Source organism: Lathyrus oleraceus, chromosome 1 (assembly GCF_024323335.1).
Source record: "Lathyrus oleraceus cultivar Zhongwan6 chromosome 1, CAAS_Psat_ZW6_1.0, whole genome shotgun sequence".
Lineage (NCBI taxonomy): Eukaryota > Viridiplantae > Streptophyta > Magnoliopsida > Fabales > Fabaceae > Lathyrus > Lathyrus oleraceus.
In genome coordinates, this window is record NC_066579.1 from 404,433,399 (window position 1) to 404,456,481 (window position 23,083).

Below are 23,083 nucleotides of genomic sequence, written 5' to 3' on the forward strand. Positions count from 1 at the left end.
AATCTAATTTGTCTTATATATTTGATAATTTAAACTAAATTATATATATTTATTAGAGATCAGTTTATTTTAAAATTAATTTTTTTTAACTTATTTTTAAATTGAATCTTTAATAATTAATTAAATAAAAATATTAATTGATTATAAGATTAGATTCAATTTAAAAATTATGATTTAGAGTAAGATCTCTTGAAATATGTTGATTTCATATATATATATATATATATATATATATATATATATATATATATATATATATATATATATATATATATATATATTTGAGAGAGAGAGAGAGAGAGAGAGAGAGAGAGAGAGAGAGAGAGAGAGAGAGAGAGAGAGAGAGAGAGAGAGAGAGAGAGAGAGAGAGAGAGAGAGAGAGAGAGAGAGAGAGAGAGAGAGAGAGAGAGAGAGAGAGAGAGAGAGAGAGAGAGAGAGAGAGAGAGAGAGAGAGAGAGAGAGAGAGAGAGAGAGAGAGAGAGAGAGAGAGAGAGAGAGAGAGAGAGAGAGAGAGAGAGAGAGAGAGAGACTATTATAATTCAAAAAAAATTGAATTGATTCAACTTATTATCGGTCTTAATTATACTTACCATAATTGTAGAGATTAATTATGTTTCATTTTTAGACTGAATTTGAATTTAGACTTCTAATTAATTTAGTTTTGTGTCATCTCATCCAATAATCTTCTATTAAATTTACTTTTGAAACCATTTTCAACTTTTACTTTTTAAATTTTATATTTGTTTTAAATTTTTAATTAAGATATTGAAGAAGAATGTACTAACAATTAGTGAAATTTAAAATGCAAAACATTGAAAGTAAACGGTCTAAAATTTCTTTGTTGCAATTATTTATATGCATATTGATGTTTTCTTCACAAACTTACACATGGCATGCAATTCTTTATTTCAAATATATATATATATATATATATATATATATATATATATATATATATATATATATATATATATATATATATATATATATATATTTACATTTTCTAGGATTTGAAGTTTGTATTCTACTACATTATCTTGTTCTCACTAAGGTCATCATTCTGCATTCATACATAAATAATAATATGATATCTGTTGGTGCAAAGGTAGAATATATGATGAATGGAAATATTCTTATTCAGAGAATGATGGCTACGAAAAGGATTAAAAGTTACAATGATTGACACCCTATTTATAAGCCTCTAACAAACTTAAATTTGAATCAAATCTAATATTTAAATCTAATATCTAACAAACTTAAATATGAATCAAATCTAATATTTAAATCTAATATCTAACAAACTTAAATATGAATTAAATCTAATAATTAAATCTAATACCATCCCTTAATTCATATTCCATCAAAACTTGTAACACCAATTCCATCCCTTAATCTGAGAAATTGATCAGTCTTGATAGCTTTCGTCAGAACATCTGCCAACTGCTTCTGAGTGCTACAGTGTACAACTTCTAACACTCCCCTCTGAACTTGATGTCTCAGAAAATGATACTTGGTCTCAATGTGCTTGCTTCTCCCATGCAACACTGGGTTTCTGGCAAGATTGATTGCAGACTTGTTGTCAATCATCAGCTTCAGAGGTTTGTTTACTTTAATCTTCAGATCCTGCAATAGATTCAGAATCCACACAGCTTGGCATGCAGTAACAGCACCTGCAATATATTCAGCTTCACAAGTTGACAATGCCACAACAGGTTGCTTCTTGGAACACCAAGAAATGGGACCTCCCAGAAATTTGAATAAGTACCCAGACGTACTTCTTCTGTCAACTCTGTCTCCACACCAATCAGAATCTGAATAACTCTGAAGTTCTGACTCATCCTTTCTTCCAGAAGGAAATAATACTCCATACTTCAGAGTTCCCTTGATATACCTCAGAATCCTGACTGCAGCTTGGTAATGGGACCACTTAGGTTTACTCATGAACCTACTAACCATCCCAACTGAATAGCAAATATCAGGTCTGGTATTGCACAAATACCTCAGAGAACCAACCAACTGTTTGAAGGTTGTAGCGTCCACATCCTTTCCATCAGAGTCAGAATCCAGTTTCTGATTTGTATCAGAAGGTGTGACAGCAATCTTACAATTCTCCAGTTCAAATCTCTTCAGAAGTTCTAATTCATACTTGAGCTGATGCAAAATAATACCTTTCTCAGAGTATCTGAATTCCATCCCTAGAAAGTATGTCATTTTGCCTAGATCAGTCATTTCGAATTCATTCATCAGAACTTTCTTGAACTTGGCTATCTCCTGTTCAGAACTTCCAGTCAGCAGTATATCATCAACATATAAACATACCAGAGTCATATTTCCTTCAGAAGTATGCTGAACATAGACACCGTACTCCATCTCACATTTCTGAAAGCCTTGCTTTTTGAAAAAAGAATCAATCTTCTTATTCCAAGCTCTGGGCGCTTGTTTCAATCCATATAGAGCTTTGTATAATCTGTACACCATCCCTTCCTGATTCTTTTTCACAAATCCAAGAGGTTGTGACACGTAAACTTCTTCTTCTAATGGACCATTCAGAAATGCAGATTTTACATCTAAATGCATCAGAGGCCAATTCCTGTTAGCAGCTATTGCAATCACCATTCTGATTGTTTCATGTCTTGCTACAGGTGCAAACACTTCAGAGTAATCCAGCCCAGGTTTCTGTAGAAATCCTCTGGCTACCAACCTTGCTTTATGTTTGCCAATTGAACCATCTGGCTTTAACTTCTGCTTGAAAACCCATCTGACGCTGATGGCTTTCTTGTCTTTTGGAAGTTCTGTCAGCTTCCAAGTCTTGTTTCTCTCTATAGCATCAAGTTCTTCTTTCATGGCCTTCAACCAGAGCTTCTGCTTAAGAGCCTCTTCTGTACTTATGGGTTCAGAGTCTACTAACATGGCACACTGAATAACTTCTCCTTCAGAGTCTACTTCAGTGTCTTGCAGCATGTCAAATTCTGCATATCTTCTGGGGATGTTTCTGACTCTTTGTGGTCTCTGAACTTGTTCAGAGTCTTCAACTTCAGAGTTTCTACCTTCAGATGGTTGACTTCCTCCAGAGCTTTGACCATCTTCAGGGGCTGGCATATTTCCAGAGTCTGAATTGCCACTAGAATCTGGATTACCATCAGAGTCTGGGTCATCAGAGTCTGGATCATCAGAGTCTGAAACATCAGAGTCTGGAACATCAGAGTCTGGAACATCAGATTCTGGATCACTATCAGAGTCAGAATCAACGTCAGAGTTTACTCCAACCTCAGAAATTCTGAACTCTGACCTTTCTTCAGAAGTTCTAACATCAGAATCAGATTGAGACTTTTCCCAATTCCAAACTTCTGATTCCTTCACAATCACATCTCTGCTGAATTCAATTTTATTGGTTTCTGGACAATAGAGCTTGTATGCACCTGTACTGTGGTACCCTATCAGAATCATCACTTTGCTTCTATCATCCAGCTTCTGTCTTCTGGCTTCTGGAACATGTTTATAGCAAACAGAACCAAACACCTTCAGATGACTAACACTTTGCTTATCTCCAGTCCACTTCTGTATTGGAACTATTTCCTTCAACTTCTTCGTAGGACATCGGTTGAGTACATACGTTGCAGTGGCAACAACTTCTCCCCAGAGCTTCTGAGGAAGCTTCTTCTCCTTTAGCATGCTTCTCACCATATCAAGCAAAGTGCGGTTTCTTCTTTCAGCAAGACCATTGTGTTGAGGGGTATAAGGAGCAGTAACCTCATGCTCAATTCCATTCTCCTCACAGAACTTCTGGAACTCTTTGGAGTTATACTCACCTCCACCGTCAGTTCTAAGAATCTTCAACTTCTGACCACTCTGATTCTCAGCCTTCATTCTGAACTTCTTGAATTCATCAAACACCTCGTGTTTAAACTTAATAAGGGATACCCATGTCATTCTTGTGAATTCATCAACAAATAACACAAAGTATTTATTCCCTCCAATCGATGCTACTGGAAATGGACCACACACATCAGAATGTACAACTCCCAAGGCATGTTTTGCTCTTGGAGCAGTTTCTGACGCAAATGGCAATCGTGGTTGTTTTCCTTCCATGCAAACTTTGCATGACTTTTCAGGCTTCTTAATTACAGGAATTCCATGTACCAACTTCTTTGAATTCAGATGTTTTAAGCTTCTGAAATTCAAGTGACCAAATCTTCTGTGCCACAGCTCACTCTCCTTCTCAGCACTTGTTGCACTAAGACATTCTGAGTCTGCAGTTCTGACATTCACCTTGAATGTTCTATTCCTTCCCTGTTCTGACTCCATAATCAACTTCTGATTGCAGTCATACAGCTTCAGAAGATTGTCCTTCATGGTAACTGAGAAACCTTTCTCAATTAATTGTCCCACACTCATCAGATTGCTTCTGATGCCAGGTACATACCACACGTTCTGAATCAATGCTGTTTTCCCATTGTTCAGAATCACTCTGACATTTCCCATACCTTCTGCATTAAGATATTTGTCATCAGCACATCTGATCTTTGTTCTCTTTTCAGAGTCAAAGTCAACCAGCCATTTCTTGTTTCCAGTAAGATGATTTGAACAGCCAGTGTCCATATACCACCAGTCTATCAGATCCATATCACCAGATTCAGAGGCCATCAATAGCACAGATTCGTCATCAGAACTTCTGGCTATATTTGCTTCTTCTGATTTTCTCTCCTTGTTTGACCAACAGTCTCTAGCGAAGTGACCAAACTTCTTACAACAGTAACATTGGATCTTCTTCTTGTCATACTTCTCTTTTCCCTTCTGAGCATTCTTTTGTCTATCAGAGGTTGAGCTTTCTGACTTCTGACCACCATCAGATCTTCTCCTGGCTTCTGACTGCTTCTGATACCTCCTATCAGAAGTTGCTTTCAGAGCCTGCTGCTCTACTTCCCTTTCAGAAGTTCTCTCAGTCAAACGCAACTCTTGCGCTTCTAGACTGCTCTGCAGCTCTTCAATTCTCATGGTGCTCAGATCTTTGGAATGTTCTATTGCTACCACAATGTAATCAAATTGACAGGTAAGGGATCTCAATACCTTCTCCATGATTGTTTCTTCAGAAAGAGTTTCTCCACACGCTTTCATCTCATTAGTGATCAGAATCACTCTGGAGATGTATTCAGAAACTTTCTCATTATTCTTCATGTTGAGATTCTCATATTGCTTTCTCAAGGACTGAAGCTTCACCTTCTTCACTGATGCGTCACCACCATAACATCTAACCAGTGTGTCCCACGCAGCCTTTGCTGTCGTTGAATCTGCAATCTTCTCAAACACATTTACATCAACACATTGATGAATGAAGAACAATGCTTTCTGATCCTTCTTCCTTACTTCCTTCTGCGCGTTTTTCTGTTCATCCGTCGCATCTGCTGCTACCGGAACATAACCATCAGTGACAAGATCTAGAACATCTTGAGCACCGAACAGTACACGCATTTGGATCATCCAACGATTCCAGTTTTTACCGTCAAATACTGGAAGTTTGGTGTTCATGTTGCCGTTTCCGTTCATCTTTCTACCTTGCACAGTACACTCAGATTTCTCACACAGTGTTTCCCAACCCACAGAATTAAAAATTCTGATCAGATTTTGTTCAAGATTCAACACGAATCTAAGAATCAAAATCAAACACACAAGACCTCACGTTCACTCGTGTTTCCCGTGTTTCCCCAATGAATCCGAACCGGAGCTCTAGATACCAATTGTTGGTGCAAAGGTAGAATATATGATGAATGGAAATATTCTTATTCAGAGAATGATGGCTACGAAAAGGATTAAAAGTTACAATGATTGACACCCTATTTATAAGCTTCTAACAAACTTAAATTTGAATCAAATCTAATATTTAAATCTAATATCTAACAAACTTAAATATGAATCAAATCTAATATTTAAATCTAATATCTAACAAACTTAAATATGAATTAAATCTAATAATTAAATCTAATAATATCTTATCTCTAAACGCACAATCTACCCTTAATAAACCTTTGAAATTTTTTAATTAGCTAAGTAAAAGTCTAGCTAGAAGACAAAGAGTCGTTAAACTGAGATGCTATGACATAATAGAACTTAATTTAATAATTTCCCCGCACAAATAGCTCGTTCTTTTGTTCTTTTAAGATCCCATCTATTGCATCACATTTTAGTATATATAATAATAAATCATTAAGGGTAACATTATTATATGTATAAAAATTGAAAGTTGTTATGGTGATAGTATCTTTTACACCAAAGTTGGTGTCCACACCCTATTTATATAATATGTGAACTTTTTATTCAAATAATCACATTTTTTGTTTTACTTTTAAAATAACTCAAAAAAGTTCTCAATCTATTTATTTTCAAATAAATGTAGCGGCTGTCAAACGAATCGACGACTTTATCTACTTTTTTTTTATAGTAACGTCAATTAGATTGTGCATAGAGTGTTGTCAAGTCTAATTTTCGGCGGTATATACATTTTCAATGATAGTACCAATTTATTTGGTGTTAGTGTGTATTGTGTTTTTTTTAAACATAAATAATAAACATTAATATTTAATTTAAAATATTTTTTAATCGTTCAGGTCGTGCACCAATAAGTCCATCAACGCATCTCAACTACTTTGGCATGGGTCTCAAACTCAATTACGACAACGTGTCACTCGATACACAAGACTTCTTGGAAATGCAAGAACTTCTTAGAGATTTGGTGATGTTTCTAAGACCTCAATTTCTCAAACACCTGAGGTGAATCAACGACAAGTCCAACGAATTAGGGTAGTTAGGGAGTGTGGAACCGATGATCGGTATGATCAATCTGATCGCCATCGTTAGTGTCTGTAAAAGTATATAAATTATATATTAATGTTTATTTTATATTTTAAAAAAACACAATACACACCGGTGCTCGATGAATTTGCATTACCATTGAAAAGGTATACACAAACGCAAATTGGAATGACAACACCATATACAGGTGTCAATCCAATTGTTGTAACCATTGGAAAAGTAGGTGAAATCGTCAATTCGTCTGGTACCACCACTGCATTCCTAAAAAATATTGTTTAAAAATAGGGTAGTTTGAAAAAAAAAATCTAGATTATTTCGGAAATAAAAATAAAAAATATGGATTATTTAGGTAAAAAAAAATTACATGGTATATTATAATTATTTTTTTTCGGAAAATAATTTTATATGATGTTTATATTGATGTTCGTAGAGATAAAAATAATATTTAATTTTAAGTGTCTAAATATCATTATGTTTTTTTAACACTAAAAAAATTTGATATTGTATTATAACACCGTATAAAAAATTTGGGTCAATAAAGTGGTTGGACTAGACAATATATTTATTGAAGTGCGAAAAAAAATTGGGGGAATTGTTCTCTAAATCTTATTGGGTACTTTTCCACCACCGTGAAAAATCATTAGTGCCCATAAAATTTGGAGATGCATCTTTGGACGCATCCTTTTTTACACAATCATCAATGCAAATTGGTGAGTCACCCTTTTTTTGCCAAAATTTAGTCCGTAGGTGCATCTCCATATTAATATTAGGGTGAGTTTGAAGACGCATCTCTGTAATAATCCCTAATTCAAAACTTAGTGAATTGTACGGATATGCATCTTTGAAATATGTTATGTTAGGTCAATCCATAAACATTTGCATAATGTTGGAAAAACAACACAAATTAGCATTCAAATACTTAACATTGCATATATTAACATAAATTTAACATTACATTTCATTACAAACTGGTGGTTGAGGACGTTGCAACATCCTTAGAATATCTTTGGTCGGTCTTGCAATTGGCGCATCCACTTCAATCGGACCCTGAAGGAGAAAAGCGATCCAAAACGCAGCGGAATTTAAAAAATTTCTCCTTTAGTGATCCTTACGAATGGGCATGATCAGTGATATAATCGTTACCTCTTGTGACGATTGTAACCTTTGATGCAGATCTACGGAGCGATCACGAACGTTGAACGATGACAACGTCTCTACTCAGTCCACGCGAACGAATTCCTTCAATCTCAGTGCTAACTGCTACGAATGAAGGCTTTGAGTGTGAGAGAGAGAGAAACGAAATTGCAACTGCACAAATGCTTCTGCACAAGGGTTCTATTTATAAAACCACTTGTGTGGGCTGCAAGCTAAAAAGCCCACTTAAGTGTATGTGGCCCATATCTTATAATATGCCAAAATCGCTTAAGCACGTGGTACCTTACCATATTTCGTATTCTACTTAAGTACACTGTACTTTATGATGTTCTACAATTCACTTAAGTGCACCGTACCTTAGGGTGTTCCTTAGTTACTCTATCTCTCATCAATCCGTCATTTTGTGTGTGGCTTTGTAGGTTTTCGCGACATTGCCAATTATATTAAATCACGTATTTAATATAATAAACAATGAGCGGTATCTAGCAACACATCACTGCTACCTAAGACACGAAAATGTCATGTGATCTGACAAGTCCTTTTGTGATAATACTTATGTGTACAATTACCCTTTTGCCCTTATGTCTATATTGAACACAAGGCATAGACCGTGTCATCCTTGTCCAGTTCAATATTGGGCCCATAGACATTTATCCTATTACGCAGGATGGACAAATTCCATCTAGGTCACTCATGTCTCTCAGCATGCTTCGTGGAGTACCCATCAGTTATCTTTATGGTCATCCAGTTACGAACAACGTTTGATCAACAATAAGGCACTCGACCCTACATCTATGGTCCATAGTGGTTTCAGGTCGAAGGGTGGTATACACCATTATCACCATGAGAATAACTTATGACACTTTGCATAACATTATATATAGTATTCTCATAGCGAGTCAATCCAGTATAAATATTACTCTTAATATTCATACATATGTTTAAGACTTGGTAACTCCTTATCCATGATCCATGAGATGTGATCATCAGTTTATATACATAATAGTCTTAATGCTTTAATGTTATCCCACTTCACAATAAAGCTCGACTACGGATACTTTAAGAATAGTGTCCTTATGTTTAATGTGATCTCATGATTAAGTCACACTTGATACATTAAACGAACTAGCTATTCTAGGGACTTTATTAAACAAACATAATAAAGAAAAAGTATTTTATTATTAATAAATAACTCTGATACAAGTACCAAAAGTATTGGCCTCTAGGGCTTACACCAACAGATCCTTCGATAATTAACTATAAAATGTATTCCACATAACTTTTAAATCTTCATGTTGTGAAAATGACGCCGAAATTACAAAGTATAATGGTTTCTTGATCGGTAAGAAACCCACAAGGGTATAAAGGAAGAAAAAAATAAGAACACAATGAAATTTGTTATAAATTGTTATTCTTTACTTTCTCTTTGAAACAAGATTACGAGTATTACATAATAGTGAATAACCTCTCTCACCCTAATTAAGATTTGCCTTATTCAATAATGAGAGACTAGTATGTTATTTATAAGAAAACTAACACGCTAAACTAATGGGCTTTTACACACAGACTCATTACACAAGTTAACTTAGAGAACAATCTAACTTAAACAATTGGGCATAACAACCAGGCCCAATTAGACATGCTAACAATTGTAGCATACTTCGACTACAACATATGAACAGACTTTGACGGCATGTTAATGATCCTGTTAGACTGTCAAACCAAAAATCTAAAAGTTGATCATACTAGAGTTCGATCCAATATCTCACAAATCTTCACCTTGGATCAAACTCTGTAACATCAAGGGAACAAACTAGCTTTCTTAATATAGTTTTATCAACTACATAGTCAATTTTTCTTTATCCTTTAACGTAGCGTCCATGGTTGCGGCTCCCATTAACTCTTATAAACAACCCTACTAAATTAGTAGGGCTTTCATCTTCAAGCACCACAGACCTAAATCGTTCACTCTGGTGAACTTTTCAATCTCATACTTTGTTGAAGGCATCTTCTCCATGCTCACCGCACCAATTTGTTGTGAAAACGATGTTGGAGTTACAAAGTATAATTGGTTTCTTGATCGATAATAAACCCACAGGGGTAAAAAAGGAGAAAACAATAAGAACACAATGAAATTGGTTATAAACTGTTATTCTTTACTTTCTCTTTGAAACAAGATTACAAGTGTTACAAAATAGAAAATAACCTTCCTCGCCCTAATTAGGATTTGCCTCATTCAATAATGAGAAACTAGTATGTTATTTATAAGAAAACTAACAAACTAACCTGTGGGCTTTTACACACAGACTCATTACGTAAGTTAACTTAGAGAACAAGTTAACTTAAACAATTGGGCATAACAACCAGGCACAATTCGACATGTTAATAATCCTAACATATTTCGACTACAGCATGTGAACAGACTTGGACGGCATCCTAATGACCTATCGGATTATCAAACCAAGAAGCTACCCTTCGACCATACTAGAGTTCGACCTAATATCTCACACTTCATATATCTTCAGTTCAAGCTTGGTGAACCATATCTTTTCTTCGTCGCGAACCGAGGGTGGACAACACCCGAGATTGACAAATCTTTGATTTTCTGGATATCCTAGGAGGGTATTCAGTTTAGATTTCAGATCAATGAGTGATGTGTCCTTGGAGACCCTAAATTGAAGTGGGGGATTTTCACCATTGAAATACACAAAATGGAAGATAGGGATATATATTCATTATGATGTGTTGTGTATTTGTAAAGGACAGTGAATGAAATACCCCCTATTTATACAAGCTTTAGATAAATTTAGAAATTATAAACATTATCCTCTCATCATGACATATTTCAGAGATGCATATTCAGACACGCCCTATTTTTCACAAAATAAGGGCTTTTACGGAGATGCACATTCGTAAAATCTCATGTTTGGTTGTTTTTATAATTAAAATGAGGTGTGTTTGGAGATGCATATCTGGAAACACTCCACATAACATTGTTCATACAGAATTGTCGCTACCGAGAAAAAAGGAGTGGGTTGGCTGAAAAATGTCAAAAGGAAAATGACATAGAGTCGCCACCGAATTTTATTTTGGATTCCTCTATCATAGAGGATAGGGGAAATAGTCGATAAAACCCTCGAGGAAAAGAATGCACACATGAAGTGCAAAGGTACGGATAAAGAATCATTCTTGCAACTGAAACTTGGGTTTGAAAGTCGGTTACGAAGGGGGAAGGTATTAGGACCCCCCACGTCCATGGTACTCCTTGGGAATCATTTGGGTTGTCTGCGTATGTGGGTATTTATCTCGTTTATTTCTGTTTATTTTCTAAAGAGTGTAAAAGAATTGGGTTTTGGGTTTTTATTATTATGTTCATCAAGGATTGTGGCCCTTGTGCCAACGTATCACTCATCGGGTGATGAAGAATTAGAGCTCTGTAGTTCGGAGTAGAAAATATTTGTGTGTTGGTTAATTTTACCTTTGAGAAAAGGATTTCTGGGATGGTGCCCTAAGGTACAAAATAAGGTTTGATGGGTTGTTTTATTTTTACCTTGAATAAGGGTTTATGAAAAGAACGTTTGTGATTAGATTGCACTAAAGTCTATAGGCGGAGGTGAAAATTCTAGGCAATAAGCAAAGCGTCTTGCGTCCAAAATAATTAGAGTAAGGGAAAAAATGATCCGTTCTTACTCATTCTCCACCACTTAAGACTCATGGCGCACAATACTAATCATAATTTGAAGTGTTTTGAATTTGATTATGAAAATGTCACTTGACGTTGAATTAGGGGTTTGTTTATTTGATTATGAAATTGGGTAATGTAATGAATATACAAAGTAACCAACAAAAAAATAAAGGGTCTCATTGTAAAGTATCCCAAGAGGAAACTTTGTGTGTTCAAAAGTGACTTAAGCTAAACAAAGGATAATGGTCTTACAAACATCTCCTCCTAAGGTGGTTCCATGATGTCATGCTTACAACCGGTATGTAAGTTACATGAAATCCAAAGTTAAAAAAAAGTCTCAAAAGATAAAGGCAAGGTCCTCCAAGCAAAGGTCTTAAGTGAAATCCTCTAAGTCCAATGGTTGATTATAAGTGGAATGTATTTTTGGTCTTATCATTTTATCATATTTTTGTTGTTTTTAATGTATGATGACAAAAAAAGTAAAGGACAATAAGTAAACATGCATGATGAGTTTTTACAATGATGATGATGATGATGATAATGAGTACTTGAATGTAAATTATAAGGTAATGACATAAAAGTAAATCACAAGATAATAATAATAATAATATCACAATAGTAATGGTTAATGAGTATGAATGACATAAACCACAAATCAATAGTAACAAAATCACAATAACAAAGGTTAATAGTAAACAAAGTTAGTGAAATATAATTAGTGGTTAACAATATGTACAAGGTAAACATTTGAGAATTATCTACCCATAGGTCAAAAGATTCATAATATGGTGCATCAAGGGATAATTTATCATTAATGAAAAGTATTGAAGATGATCAATAATCATCTAACAATAGATTTGTAACAATGAAAATTATACAACCCCAAGTCCATCTATCAATAGTTTGACAAATAGAAGATTATATCACTCAAATGATCATAAGTTTTTTTTTACTTTTTGATTATACAAGGTGGTAAGAAAACAAATAAGTTGGCACAATGTAAATGATATATGATCCATGATAACAATAGACATAAACATAAAGTGCTTGAAATAGAATGAACAATAAAAATAAATTGCGGAAAAGAAATTGTGAGAATTTAAATAGCAAAGAAATAAAATGTCATAATGTAAATGTTAGAAGTTAGTAGTAAATGGAATCAAAATAACTCAAGTATGGTTGAAATAGAGGCAACTTATCAATGCCTCAAAGTATCATGAATGATTCGTTGATCATTTATTAATAGGTTTGAAACATTGAAGGTTTTATCAATCCTAAGTAACCATGGTCATGACTTAATATATTTCATCAACCAATATAAATATAACAATGGATAAACATTAAATAGGAAATAATAACAATAGCATAGTTTGATTGAAAATGATGAATAAAAAGTAGTAAGATCAATAATCCAAAAAAAAATGAGTAAACCAAACTAAATCATTTGTCTCAAACTTGACTCAAAACTCTCTCAAAAAATAACCCAAGAACACCTATGGACACATACCAAAAACGCCCATGGACACCTGTTTTAAGAGGGGGGTGTAACTGGTTACCAGGAATTGGGTAACCAGTTACACAGACTAAAATGATTTTTTTTCTTAGTTACACATTTTCCTTTAAAGCTTTATCCGGAAAATCCCAAATTTTTCTCAGGTGTGAACATCATGCCTTGAGTCCATGTATTATGCATTTGGTTATGAATGATAATGCAATTATGGTGATGAAACAATGAATTCATGCATGTGTAGTAGGGTCATGAATCAGATGAAAGTTGTAAAGGGTAGGATAAATTTTGGGGTATGACAAGAACCAATATATATGCATGGCAAAAGTTTGTAACAAAAAAAATGTCTAAAAATTACCACCAAATTCTATAACATTAATGAAGAATATACATTATGTAAGTCTCAAATTGTATCGAGATTACATCATTTACAATATTACATACAAAAAATGTGTTCCATTGATAGATAAAAACTAAAATGCATCAAAATATGTGTCACCACCTAAATCTATATCTATTGGTGGTTTGACCTTTCTAGAATTTTCACTCATTCGATTTGACCTTTTTAGGGGCATACCGCTTTGTAAAATTTTCACTCATTCGATTTTCCCTTTTTAGGGGCACCCTTCATTGTAACTGGATCGGCAAGTGGTTTCAAATCCGTGGTTTTAGGATAAGCAATCTTCCTCAACGGCTCTTTGATGTGAAATTTCATATTGTCATCACCTTTCATGAATCTCTCTTGGATCACTTCCCACTCGGACATGATAGATATGTTTGATTTATCATCCTTTATCACACCATCATCATCATCAAATTGGAGCCTTTTCCAATTAGTGTAAATCTCATTCATATGTATTGGTCTAGAAACATTTATTTTCTTTATAGTTAAACAAGCACATGGAAGATTGTATGTCTTCTTAAGTGTATAACTACACTTTGAACCATATGATCCCATTTTCTCTTCTTGCTTGGCTTCATGATAAATAAAATTTAATCTCTCTCGAGATATGTTGTCAACCAACTGTGAATAAAGGATTTTTTATCTTTTAATCGGTGTTCTAACACAATAATGTTCCGACCAAAAGATGTGTGTATCTCTCTTATCCTAGTTTTTGAGCATTTGGTTCATGGAATCTCAATCTCGACAAAAATCACCTTTATTGCTTCCCAACCAATTCTTCAGTGTAACATGTGTAGATTCAACTCTGTTAGTTGTTATATTTCCAAAGTGTCTAACATGATCAATCCAGACACAAATAATCTTATCTTTCACCTGGTTCAATATAGTATTCACAACATATTTCTAGAATCTGGATATCTTTCACACACACACACACTAAAATGTATTATAGGTTCAGCATATAACTCTTTCATGGAAGAATTTATTATACAATTCCAAGCGTCCATTATCTTTTCCAACACCATACTAGACTTGACCATTTTTCCATCTTCACCCTTGATTTGTTTGGGGCCTACCGTAGGTTTTAGTCGACTTCTCACATTTTTGATTATGCCATGCTTACAAAGTAATGCATGCGATGTAGGAAACACCTTTGCAACCGAATCCATCAACGTGGTGTTGCACTCGATAACAATTACATTTGACATGTTTTCTTGGCCTTCAACATAATCTTGAACATTTCCAAAGCTCGTGTAACATTGTCCTCTTTTATGGATTACAAAAAAGAAAAACCCACTTAAAAAGTCTTCTCAGTAGAAGTAACACCAACAATTTCCAAAAGTGGAAGCCTATACGTGTTGGTCATATATGTTGGATCAATTATGAGGACAGTGGGAAATGTGTTAAACAACTTGATAGAATCGGAATGAGACTAAAATATATCTCGAACAATGACTTCATCCTCATAAACTTTGTACCTAGAAACATAGTTTCATCATCCAAAAGCTTCAAGAGTTATTGTATTTGAGATCTTAGACCTCTTACCACCTTGTTGTTTCTGGCACACAAATTGTATACTTGCTTGATATTTGAAACATTTTGAAGTCTTTTCAGTTTCAAATTTTCAAGTATGCTTTTCGGCGACACCATGTTTAATGTCATGTCCGAAACAAGTTTATTCTCCTCTTGAATAAAGCGACATACAATGGGATAATCTGTTATCTTGTGACACAAGGCATGATTATGTATACCAGAAACCACATTAAATTTCCATGTATCATTAGCCATACAATATCCTTGCAATTTAAACAAACACTCAAGTTTTCTCAATCTGGTGTCATCATGTTTTATCTTCCTAATTGATGGTTGATACATGTCACTTCTTTCGCATCTATTTGTTACAAATTCTTGTATTCTATCAGAATCATTGTTAGGTCTTCCTATTACATTTCTAAACCCCAATTTCCCGACCTCCATGCAGATCCATTGTAGCATATATTCACGAACAATAAACTTTTGTTTATTTGTAAATTGTTCATGAACGCCTACCTCGACAACAACCAGTCTAGCATTCGGTTTAACATCACCCTTCACTTCATTTGGTTTAACATCCATCATCATAGTAGCTTTGGAAAACATATTCGGGTGCACCATATATAACACCAATCATAACAGAAAAACATATTCAAAACTCAAAGTATCAAGCAAATCCAGAGATGCATCTTCGGGACACATGAAACTTGGTTTGGGTATTCATCTTTGGACTCAACATTCTTTTTATTAGCTCAAAAATCAAGTTAATGCAAGAAATGAGGGATGAAATGGTGAACTTTACCTTAAATTCTAGGTTCTTTTGCTCTTTTTGATGTGATAAAATATAACGATGGTGTTTTGGTATTGAAAAGTTGATTGAGAATGGAAGAATTTTTTAAGGTTTTTAAGTGTGAATTAGAATTTGATCATAAGGAATAAGAACATGAAAATTGGTGTTTTATTCAATTTCCCACTAGATATTTTTATTTATGCATCTTCAAAATCATTATTGAGTCGTTAAACGAATCAGCTCAGAGAATACAAACACCATAAATGAGTACAAAGGGTTTTACGGAGATGCATCTCAGAATTCACCCCAAAATATATGGAGATGCATCTCCATAATAGATTTTGGAAAAAATGGGTGGTTTGCTGAAATACGAGGACCGGTGTGGTATAAGGTGCATCCAGACATGTATCTCGGGACACCAATAAGGTTATTTTTGGTTTTTAGGGTACAGGTGCATCCTATGGGGTGGGATAAGTATTTCCCTTTTTTTGGAGATAAATATATTGAGTGACTTACAAACTCTTTAAAGAAATTATGAGGTTAAAGCACATGTAGGATGAATGGAGAATAAGCACTTTAGTTTCAATCTATAAGAACAATGGGATATATAAAATTATGCTAATTATAGGAAGATTAAACTTATGATTTATACCTTGAAGTTATGGGAAAGAGCGATTGAACGGAGATTAAGAAAAGAAACTCAAGTCACTAAGAATCAATTTGTTTTTATACTTGGAAGATCGACCATGGAAGCGATCAATCTATTACGGTGTGTGATGGAGCAGTATCGGATTGACCAACTAGACTTGTACTTAATTTTTATTGACCTGTAGAAGGCATGTGATAGAGTGCCTAGAATTTTTTTGTAAAAAACCATAGAAAAGAAAGAGGTTATGATTGTTGGTGTAAGCCCTAGAGGCCAATACTTTTGGTACTTGTATCGAATTATTTATTAATAATAAAAGGCTTTTTCTTTATTATGTTTGTTTAATAAAGTCCCTGGAATAGATAGTCCGTTTAATGTATCAAGTGTGACTTAATCATGAGATCACATTAAACATAAGGACATTATTCTTAAAGTATCCGTAGTCGAGCTTTATTGTGAAGTGGGATAACATTAAAGCATGAAGACTATTATGTTTATAGACTGATGATCACATCTCATGGATCATGGATAAGGAGTTATCAAGTCTCAAACATAGGTATGAATATTAAGAGTAATATTTATACTGGATTGACCCGCTATGAGAATACTATATAGAATGTTATGCAAAGTGTCATAAGTTATTCTCATGGTGATAATGGTGTATACCACCCTTCGACCTGAAACCACTATGGACCCTAGATGTAGAGTCGAGTGCCTTATTGCTGATCAAACGTTGTCCGTAATTGGATGACCATAAAGACAGTTGATGGGTACTCCACGAATCATGCTAAGGGACATGAGTGACCTAGATGGAATTTGCCCATCCTGCGTAACAGGATAAATGTCTATGGGCCCAATATTTAATTGGACAAGGATGACACGGTCTATGTCTTGTGTTCAATATAGACATAATGGTAAAAGGGTAATTATACACATAATTATTATCACAGAAGGATTTGTCAGATCACATGATATTTTCGTGTCTTGGGTAGTAGTGATGTGTTGCTAGATACCGCTCACTGTTTATTATGTTAAATACGTGATTTAATATAATTGTCAATGCCGTGAAAACCTATAGGGTCACACACAAATGACGGATTGATGAGAGATAGATTAATTAAGGAATACTGTAATGTACGGTGCCCTTAAGTGAATTATAGAACATCGTAAGGTACGGTGTACTTAAGTAGAATACGAAATATGGTAAGGTACCACGTGCTTAAGTGATTTTGGCATATTATAAGATATGGGTCATATACACTTGAGTGGGTTTTTTAGCTTGCAGCCCACACAAGTGGTTCTATAAATAGAACCCTTATGTAGAAGCATTGAAACACTTGCAATTTCGTTTCTCTCTCTCTCTCTCACTCAAAGCCTTCATTCGTAGCAGCTAGCACTGAGATTGAAGGAATCCGTTCGTGTGGACTGAGTAGAGGCGTTGTCATCGTTCAACGTTCGTGATCGCCACAAGAGGTAACGATTCTATCACTGATCTTGCCCATTCGTAAGGATCATTCAAGGAGAAATTTTAAATTCCGCTGCGTTTTGGATCGCCCTTCTCCTTCAATGATTGCATATATTCGAACTGTCTAAAATATATATGAATGGGTACCGACTAGTATATACGACATTCCTTCGTATAATAAAGCCCATCAATAATTGAATCAATAATGCTCTTTTAAACAATTCTTCTTTCAATGTAAATAATCAAATAGACAGGTAGAACATTATCTTCCATTTTTTTTAAAACTATTTTTCACAATATTCATACAAATATATAATCTCACTTATATTAGTTGAAATTGGAAGAGTAAATGTCAAACGAATTAAATAATAAACTAAAGGATAAGTAAAAATTTCCTTGTTTGCACCAAACCTTGGCAGATCTAAGAATCTTTGTTAGATTTATTAATTAATGATGAAAAGGAGCGTCGAGTTCATAATGTTGATATGTATTTTAAGATGCAACTTCTCTTGTTGGACAAAATTATCATAATGAAATATCATTTTCAACCCACAAATTTTATTCACATTGTGTGACTTGTAATGGTCTTTTGGTTCTAAAGATGTGCCCAAAGTAAGCAGTTGTAGTAATAAACAAATCAATTCGATGATAATGCTCAAATGTAATACTTGGACGAGTTTGACTTCTTTCTGAAACATAAGACATTCATATCATGAGCCTATATATTGTGCTTTTTGCAAAATGGGAAATTTCCTATGAAAAACGTTCCCACTTATTCGGTTCATACTTTTAGTAGTGAAAATCAAAGACATTATGTAACACCCTACCCCAAAATTTATAAATAAAAGATTACTCTATAAATTAAGGTGTCACTAACGACAATCCTTCAATAATATATAGATATTTTAAAAATACGCAGCGGAAAAATAAACAACATATATCATTTGTCATCGCATATTCACCTTATGGTATTATCGTAGTGGAATCACAATATTGTAGTAATAAAATATATCAACTCAAATTGGGTCTTATAAAGACTTAATTTTTCACAAATGGTGTCCAAAAGGATTTCAATATTGACTTTCAACAACTTCAAGCAATTCAATATAATAATTATCAAACTTTAAAAATACAAATAAGTCGACATCAACCATAATAAAGAAAACATTGTTCGCGCCTCCAGTGTTACAAAATCAGAGAGTAGCAACTAAAGATGAAAAAACGATAACTAATGAAAATAACTCCAAGAGCTATTTCCCACTCACAACAGCAACTCTACTCATGAGTATCTGCAAGATGTCCATGGTGGACAACATCAAATCAAAGGGGGTGAGAATTCACATCAATAAATTAACGGTATAGACTGCAAGATATAATTCAAACATCCACGCATTCAACAACAATCACACAACATCCTTGTCAAACCAATCTGTCAACATACACAATAATCGCATATTCATCATTTAATTTATGCAATGAAACTCACAACTTCGACCAGACTCATATGCATGTGGTATCAGGTCATCATCAATTGGTTCACTCATGGACTGGGTTCGAACCCTGAATCCACCATGCTCAGATTCGGGACAAGTCACCAATCCATCCTACTCGGATTGCAACTTTCCTCTTTCATCAACAACAACGATATAACGAATGCATGACATAACACGTCAATGCAACAACAACATAATGTTTAAAGTCTCCTCCCAAAAATAAACAAAACATGCATTGAACTAACGATAATAGTTCTCCTCCCGAACTATCATCCCACAACAACATACTCATAATTCAGCGACATAATTCATGCTTATACAACAGCATATCATCATCACAATTCACAGAAATTATCACAACATCATCATCACGTATACATATCTCCATCATTCATCAATAAGTCATAAATTTGATTAAAATCATGTTTAATCACTGAATAATACCAAAACTCATTTAAAACATCAGCTAACATATATAACAATACCCAAAAGATTAACAAAAGTCGAAAAATCAAAATTTGAAATTTAATATCATCAAAACAAGTATCTGCGTTCACTACAAACTCGTGACGGGTTACCCCTCATAGTGGTGGCGCCCGTTACTAACCCCAAAAACCCAGAACGTCATTTAGATGACGACCAGCTTGAAAGGCAAGTCTAGGCAGCATGACGGATTACCTGTCCTAGTGGTGACATCCGTCGGTGCCCTGAGAATTGCATAATTCATTTTTTCTAATGGAGTTCACTGCTAGCTCATATTTTCTCATCCCAGGCATACGAATTCAATATAGAAACATCACTCACATGTTATATTTCATCAGTGATCCAATTGCATCAAATCAACACTTTTAAATTCATAGTTTTCATAAATTTGTTTTATTCCCAAAACCTTTGAACACACAACAATGGTGAAAATATGTTCATTCATTAATACAGATTTTTGTCATACATCAAGCATACAAGTTTCATCATCAAACACCACCACATACAACAAATCAATCATCTATAACAGAATTTTATTAAAATCTCAAATCCCTATTGGAGGTTAAGGACTCCTCAATTCTACCCATCAAGCATATACCGATTTTTAAAATAGTTCTCCGCCATTACCTAATTATCCTAACAACATCGCAAAATTTTGACTTTGATTCTCTAAATTTCTCCAAGTTCTAAGCTTTACTATTGCACCTTCTCTAGCCTCCTCTCTATTCTCAATTTTGACTTTACGTATGATAGAAAACTCCTTAAAACTAGGTTATCTCTTAGTTTATATAATAAGGGTAATCTAATTAAAATTATAAACTCGCTTCTCACTTACCAACATTATTACTTATTTCTTCCCTCTATTTTTTGTAATTCTCAATTCAGCTCCAAACTCTCTATTTTCCTTTTAAGTAATTAAATTAAAATAAAATATTATTATTTTAATTGCTAAAATAACTCTTAGTAATTCTAGTCCACTTTTACCTGTCTTCAATTACTCATACATTCCCGTCTTGAGGTCACATACCCTCATCACCCAAATTAATTCAATTATCACACATAATAATTAAATTAAAATACAAATAAATCAATTAAAAATAATAACTTGAAAATTGGTATGTTACACATTGCATTCAATATATCTTGATTCTTACATTTCAAAACATGACAAATATCACGAGTAATGGCTATAATATCTCTCATAAGATGTAACATAAATATAAACTCAAAACATGTGGTAATAAGGACTACCTTGTTGGCGAAGGGCTTGGTTGCTAAGGTAATTCACTATCTCCCCCATAAAGAGTTTAGATTATTTCTCCAATCTAGATGGGTACTTGAATAGGGAATACTTTATTGATGATATTTTGATTATTGAGGTAATTCATTAGCTCTACATGTCCTTCAAGAATAGAAGAAGCTTCATAATGCATTGTGAAGTGAGGTACTTCACACACTTTACATCCTACCAATTGGACTTGGGTAATTGACATTTTTTGTGTAGTTAACTTTTTCTCCACAATGGCTTTTATTTGTTCTCCAAACTTCTTATTGTTGTCCTCAACTAACTTGAGATCAACTAAATTATTCTTAGCATTAGATCGCCTATCATATGTTGGAAATCCACCACAACCTATGTAGAATTTCAATCAATCTTGATGAACAAGATTGTTATCACTCATACAATAACAGTGAAAAAAGAAGAACAATGAAGAAAGAAAGATAGTAAATAACGAAGGAGAAGAGTAATAAAATTTTGCAGAGTTTTTCTATGCCCACAAACTGTGGAAAACTTCTTATCCACTTTGCAACTACAAAATACTGTGAATTACAATGTAATGAATACTCTATTCACTTCATTACAAGAATAAGGGTTACTCCCTCTATTTATAAATTTAGGTTAACTTGGACCTCAAGCCAAATCCCAAAACTATAAAATCCCAAAATAGCTAACACTACTAAAATAGGCATAAGTCGAAATCCTGTGTGAAACAACATGCTTCGACACTTCGACACACTAACACAACTCAGCATACTAGATGGTTCGACACTTCCTTGCTTCTGTCGAGCAACCTGCTTCAACACAAGGAATAACAATCCAGCACACCACCTAATTCATTGTGTCTAACCTATCTACATTCATCATAGCCCCTAGTCTTCTGAACACTTTGACCTGCACTCCCTCTGTCATGATGTCTGCAATCTGATTCTCAGTTCTGCAGTGTTCCACATTCATCTTCCCATCTGCTACCTGCTCTCGAAAATAATGGAACCTCATTTCGATGTGCTTGCTTCAACCATGTGCTATCGGATTCTTCGTCGGATTGATAGTTGACATGCTGTCGATCCTCGTGGTAATTGCTTCATGACTCTTCGACTAGATTCACCATCCATGTTGCTTGAGATGCACAAAGAGAAGCAATTATGTATTCTGCTTCGCACGATGATAATACCATTACTGGCTCCTTTCTCGAACTCCAACCAGCTGGTGCACCACCTAGCATAAACACATAGCCAGTTGTGGACTTTCGATCCTCAGCATCACTACACCAACTTGAGTCGGTGTATCTCACTAATTTGCATTCTTTTCCTTCATCATCTTCAGGAAACAAAATGCCATAATCGAGAGTTCCTTTCAGATACCTTAGTATCCTCTTCGCCGCTACTAGATGTGATACATTTGGCTTCTACATGAATCTACTCACCATACCTACATTGTATGCTAAGTCATGCCTTGTGTGACAAAGGTATCGAAGTAACCCAATAAGTCTTTTGTATTGGGTTGGGTCGACATCATCTTCATCTGAATCTTTTGACAGTTGTAATCTGGGCTCAGATGGAGTCGAAGTTAGGTTGCAATCTTTCATCTCAAATCTCTTTAGTATTTCGCATGCATGCCTTCTTTGATGCATCATCAAACCACTACCACTCTTGTAGAATTCGATGCCAAGAAAGTATGAAATGTCACCCAGATCTGACATTTTGAATTCCTTGTTGAGATCACCTTTGAAGTCTTCGATCTCCTTCTTGCAGCTACTTGTTATCAATAGGTCATCGATATAGAGGCATAGTATAAGCAATTCACTCTTGCTTCTTCTAACATATACTCCATGTTC

The 23,083-nt window shown here is 34.4% G+C and overlaps 1 protein-coding gene across 1 annotated transcript; it reads right to left on the reverse strand.

Annotated features, from left to right (window-relative positions):
• Positions 1 to 14,854: 14,854 nt before the first annotated feature.
• Positions 14,855 to 15,678, reverse strand: LOC127111536 (uncharacterized). The gene is made up of 2 exons (XM_051046188.1): positions 15,103 to 15,678; positions 14,855 to 14,989 (listed from the first exon to the last, which is right to left on the reverse strand). The coding sequence occupies exons 1-2, from the start codon at positions 15,676 to 15,678 to the stop codon at positions 14,855 to 14,857; spliced, it is 711 nt and encodes a 236-aa protein (XP_050902145.1).
• Positions 15,679 to 23,083: the final 7,405 nt, after the last annotated feature.

Coding starts and splice junctions, on each gene's coding strand:
- LOC127111536 (XM_051046188.1), bottom strand. CDS start 15,678: ATGATGATGGATGTTAAACCAAATGAAGTGAAGGGTGATGTTAAACCG. Junction 14,990..15,102: donor GTGCCAGAAACAACAAGGTG/GTAAGAGGTCTA, acceptor GATATATTTTAG/TCTCATTCCGATTCTATCAA.